The sequence below is a fragment of the Bison bison genome, unplaced genomic scaffold, assembly GCF_000754665.1.
Source record: "Bison bison bison isolate TAMUID 2011002044 unplaced genomic scaffold, Bison_UMD1.0 scf7180017864261, whole genome shotgun sequence".
Taxonomy (NCBI): Eukaryota; Metazoa; Chordata; class Mammalia; order Artiodactyla; family Bovidae; genus Bison; species Bison bison.
This window is the reverse complement of record NW_011494833.1, coordinates 43402-47572: the sequence shown is the minus strand read 5'-3', so window position 1 is coordinate 47572 and position 4171 is coordinate 43402. Positions and strand designations below refer to the sequence as shown.

Genomic DNA, 4171 nt, shown 5'->3' with positions numbered 1-4171 from the left:
GGTCAAAAGGCAGGGTTAGAGCTCCAGTCTGATTAGGGTTGGTACTTCCTATGGTTGGGTGAGCTTTACTCGCTCCTGTTCCCATGTCATCTCAGATAATCAGGACTTACCCAGGAAAACCAAATCTGGCTTCTCCAAAACAAAGTGAGTCAATCTGGTGTGTGACAAAGTGTATCATTGGCCCCACCACAAAAATAGAATACTAGAAAGCCATTGAAATTTATGATGTGGAATGCTAATTAAGAACATTACGATATACAAAATAATGGCTGTAAAAGGCAGATCAGAAAATACCACGTACCATATGCTTTTGTTTTCTGAGGGTTTTAAAGCATATCATATTGTTTATGTATGTACATAGAGTAATACATACAGAGAAAACATAAGAAAGCTGCTTAGAAACAAATGCTAACCTCTCAGGAACCCGAGCGTATAGATAATTTAATTTTTTTTCCTTTTCAAAAAAGAATCTAAATGTTCTACATTGAAAGTTTTTCAGAGTAAGAAGATCTGTTAAAAGAATAATCGTGCATTTACAAATATTAGTTGACTGGCATTTCACCAGGCACACTCTGATCAGATCTTTGGTTCAGAGGAGATGAAAGCCATGTTTTGGCTTACAAGCCTGTGGCCATCTGCGGTCGGTAGGGTTCCCTTCAAATGATGATTCTGGTGATGTTTTAAGAAGGGTCAGTACTGAACCCTTATTCCCTTAACTTGTCAATAAGAATGAATACACTTCTACAGATAACTGATCTTCTTCAATATATAAGAACTTTTTTTTTTAAAGACTTCTTTGGGGACGTTTAGGAAAAGCAAATACTCTGGCAGGAGGTGTTCTGCCCACTGAGACCAAGCCCAGGAACACTGAGAGAAAAATTACCGTGACGCAGCTCGCGAAACAGAACTAATCCAGTAGAGACGTGCATTTAGGTTTTGTCTCAGCTTACTAAAAACAGCAGAGGCTACACCACTTGGCCTGTTTGGATGCTCTGCTCTCCCTTTGTAGGAGGAGGATGAAAACCGACCATTGCAGGAGCACCTGGAGCTGGAGGAGCAGAAGCTGCAGCAGAGGCTGCTGAGGGCGGAGACGCTGCCTGAAGTGGAGGCTGAGCTGGCTCAGCTGGTGGCCGCGCTCTCCAAGGTGCTGCTCTGGGTCCCTGGGGGGCGGGCGGGGGAGGGCCTGTTCCATGCTGTCCCACGGTGCCCCTCCCCGTGCTGCTCAGTCCACAAAGGAGCGCAGACGCGGGGGGCGTGCTGCCCGGCTGCGATGGGAGCGCGCCCTGAGTGTCAGACAGTCCCCGCTCCCGTGTCATCGTTCCGTTGATTTCCCTCCAGTTTTGTCCCGTGTTCTGTGTGTCCCCAGGATACTTCAGCTCCGAGTCACTGCTGCTCAGAGTTCAGTCCGCAACTCAAAGCCTAGCAGGATAGAGAGCTAGAAAAATCCCATTCTCGTTTAAGAGATGGCCAAAATAGCTCTGTAATGAACACAGTTTTAAGTCTTTATTCATACATTGTTGAGTAAGTCACAGCAGGGCACGGTGCAGACCCGGGGCCCCACTCCCAGCTTGCAGTCCCCGGGAGCCCGCGGCTGAGAGGCGTCCCGGAGACGTGGCGCTGCTGGGGGCATGGTCCCCATAGCCAGCCAGCCACCCCGTCCCTCTGATGGGAAAGGTGTGGCCCCGCACTGTTGGTGGGTACTGGCTGGGCATGGAGAGGTGGGCCCGTGCGGGCGCGGCTGTCCGGAGCGTTGCCCGGAGCTCAGTGAGCGGCTGAGGGGCCGGCCAGTCGCGGGAGGCCGGTGGTGTTGGGTGCTCGCAAACCCAACCAGAGCAGGGTCACTAACAGCCGCCAGGGGGCACCCTTCTGCCTGTGATCTTCCTCTCAAGGGTTGGTTTCTTCTCTCCCCTGACATCTCTGCTGTCTGTCCTGGGTCGTCCTTGTAGTCTGAACTTTGGTCTTCCGGAAGCTCTGTCACTAAGGAGGCTAAACTGTTGGAACTTATCTCCCAGCTTAGGAAGGTAGAACGTGTGTTCTTGTGAGTCCCGTGCTTGCCACTGCCCTGCCCGCGCTGGCTCAGCACAGACAGTCTGAGGAGGGGGTGCAGCGGCCGCGGGTGTGGGGCCCGGGGCGGGGACGAGCACGTCTCCTCTCACGAGCCGGTCACCAGCACCCTCCGTCACCCACGTGTCACACGCGAAGCCGCGCTGGCTGCTTGAGCAGGCGTGCGGGCGTGCCCCCCACGAACCCGGAGCCAGTGGTCTGCGCAGAGCATAGCCCGCTTGCGTCAGGACAGGGTCGTTGCGAGAGGAGCTGACGCTGTTCTTGGCCGACAGGTGGAAGAGAGACACCGTAACATCAAGGAGAGGCTGCGCCAGATGCAGGCCCAACTGGAGGAGAAGAACAAGGAGCTGCTGTGGGTGCGTGTGCTGATGGGGAGGCCGCGTCTGGGCCAGAGATGCGGCTTGGGCGGGGGCCGCCGCTCCCGTCTCTGCCATCGAGTGTGTGTGTGTAGCCCTGTCTGCTGATCCAGGCACCCAACCTCGGGAGCAGGGCCAGATGTGATCGCCCGTAGGTGGTGGGCAGGGGGTCCCCACGTTCAAAGAGGCTGCTTGTTGCTCTGAACAGCCAGGCCGGGGAGCTGCTCGGGATACAGTTGGACCTTACCAGTGCCCCTCAGACAAACCCGAGGGTGCCAGCCCGAGGCTCATTGGTGCCCAGGTATGGAGGTGTTTGCCTCGGACGTGTCGCTGGAGTCCCACATGCCCGACTGCTGGTCCAGACATGGTGTGTGTGTGTGGGATGGCTGCTCCTAGGCAGGAGGAGAACCGTAGTTCCGTTGTGACAGAAGGCCCGTCAGGAATGGGCGATGGTGGGGGCTCGCATCAGAGAGTCCTGAGAGAGGTTTCCCAGAAGGGTTGGCCACACGGTGATACAGACCATTCAGGAAATGGAGTGGGGATCCCAGGTCCAGCCTCAAGCGTCAGTACTGTCCCCACCATACCTGTGTTCTTGGGGCTGACTGCAGAGCCTCACACGCGGGCTCCCAGGGGGCTGTGGTTCTGACTCCCATCATGAGACCTGCAGTGAGGCTCCCTCCCTGCTGAGGCAGAGAGGTCAAGTTCTCCCAATCAGGGATGCACTTCCTTACTTTCAGAACTGCTACTCAGAGGCTGTTGAGATTGGGATGCTGTTTATGACTAAGCCAATTCAAAGTCAAGTTTTGTTTGCTTTAAAAATATTGGAATGCCGATGCCTTATTGGGGAAGCTGTGACAGGTTTTATTTCCGTGGGCTCAAAAAGGGGTGGCCGAGCCCTGGGGAGGGGTCGTGACAAAGACAGAGGGCGAGGGTACTGGCCATGGAGGATAGGGAGCCGGCAGGCCAGCACCTCGAGGCTGCCCCTCGGTTGCTTTGAGGTCATGTCTGGGAAATCAAGGCAGGACCTGGGTGAGAGTGGGGCAGTGAGGGGAGACTTGTGGAGAGAAGGGTGTGAGGTGTGAGAGCGGGAGGGCGGCACGGGGCCCAGCAGGCACTCTCCCGTGCGTCTCAGATGACAGAGCCGCCCTCGCGGTGTGAGGGGCCATCCCCAGAACAGCCCGAGGGCCTGTGCCCCGAGAGGAGAGCCGCAGAGGGGCTGGCCCTCCCGTCCCCTGGCTGCCCCTGCTCGCTCCTGTCTGTGCGTGTTCAGACCAGCCCGGGAAACGGAGGGCTGAGAACCTGCGAGGACAGCACTCCCCGGTGAACTAGTACCAATGATGACCGCTGAGGGGGACCCAGCGGCTGCGGAGCTGAAGGATTTTTTTCTAATTTTCCTTCAGCCTGGCTGACAGAAGCATGGATGTATTTTTTTAATTTTCGGTTTTTGTCTCTGACTCCATCAGCCCACCCTTGTGAATAACCTCATAGGATTGCCTTCCGTCCACACTAAGACCTGAGTGTCACCGGGCCATCTAGGAACTGGATTCTCCTCCTGCCCGTTTCTTCAGTTCTGCTCGCTTAAGAGATGGCAGTGTCTCATAAGCATGGCCCATTTGTCCAAAGTCAGGGCTTCCATGTAAAATTGTGTTCAGTTCTTGACAGACTTGAGCTGCCCAGAATGTCGCTGATGAGACGTGGTCCTCTCGTGCCCAGGTGCAGCCCCTGAAGGATCAGGACCGGGAGCACGGGCG

General features: G+C 55.4%; 1 protein-coding gene across 1 annotated transcript in view; it reads left to right on the top strand.

Moving 5' to 3' along the window:
- The window catches only part of LOC104994591 (liprin-alpha-1-like), a 35103-nt gene that overhangs the window by 10361 nt on the left and 20571 nt on the right, over window positions 1-4171 (top strand). Inside the window, 4 exon segments of the mRNA XM_010848220.1 lie at window positions 1010-1144; window positions 2337-2420; window positions 2629-2721; window positions 3553-3740. Coding sequence (XP_010846522.1) covers window positions 1010-1144; window positions 2337-2420; window positions 2629-2721; window positions 3553-3740 — 500 coding nt within the window.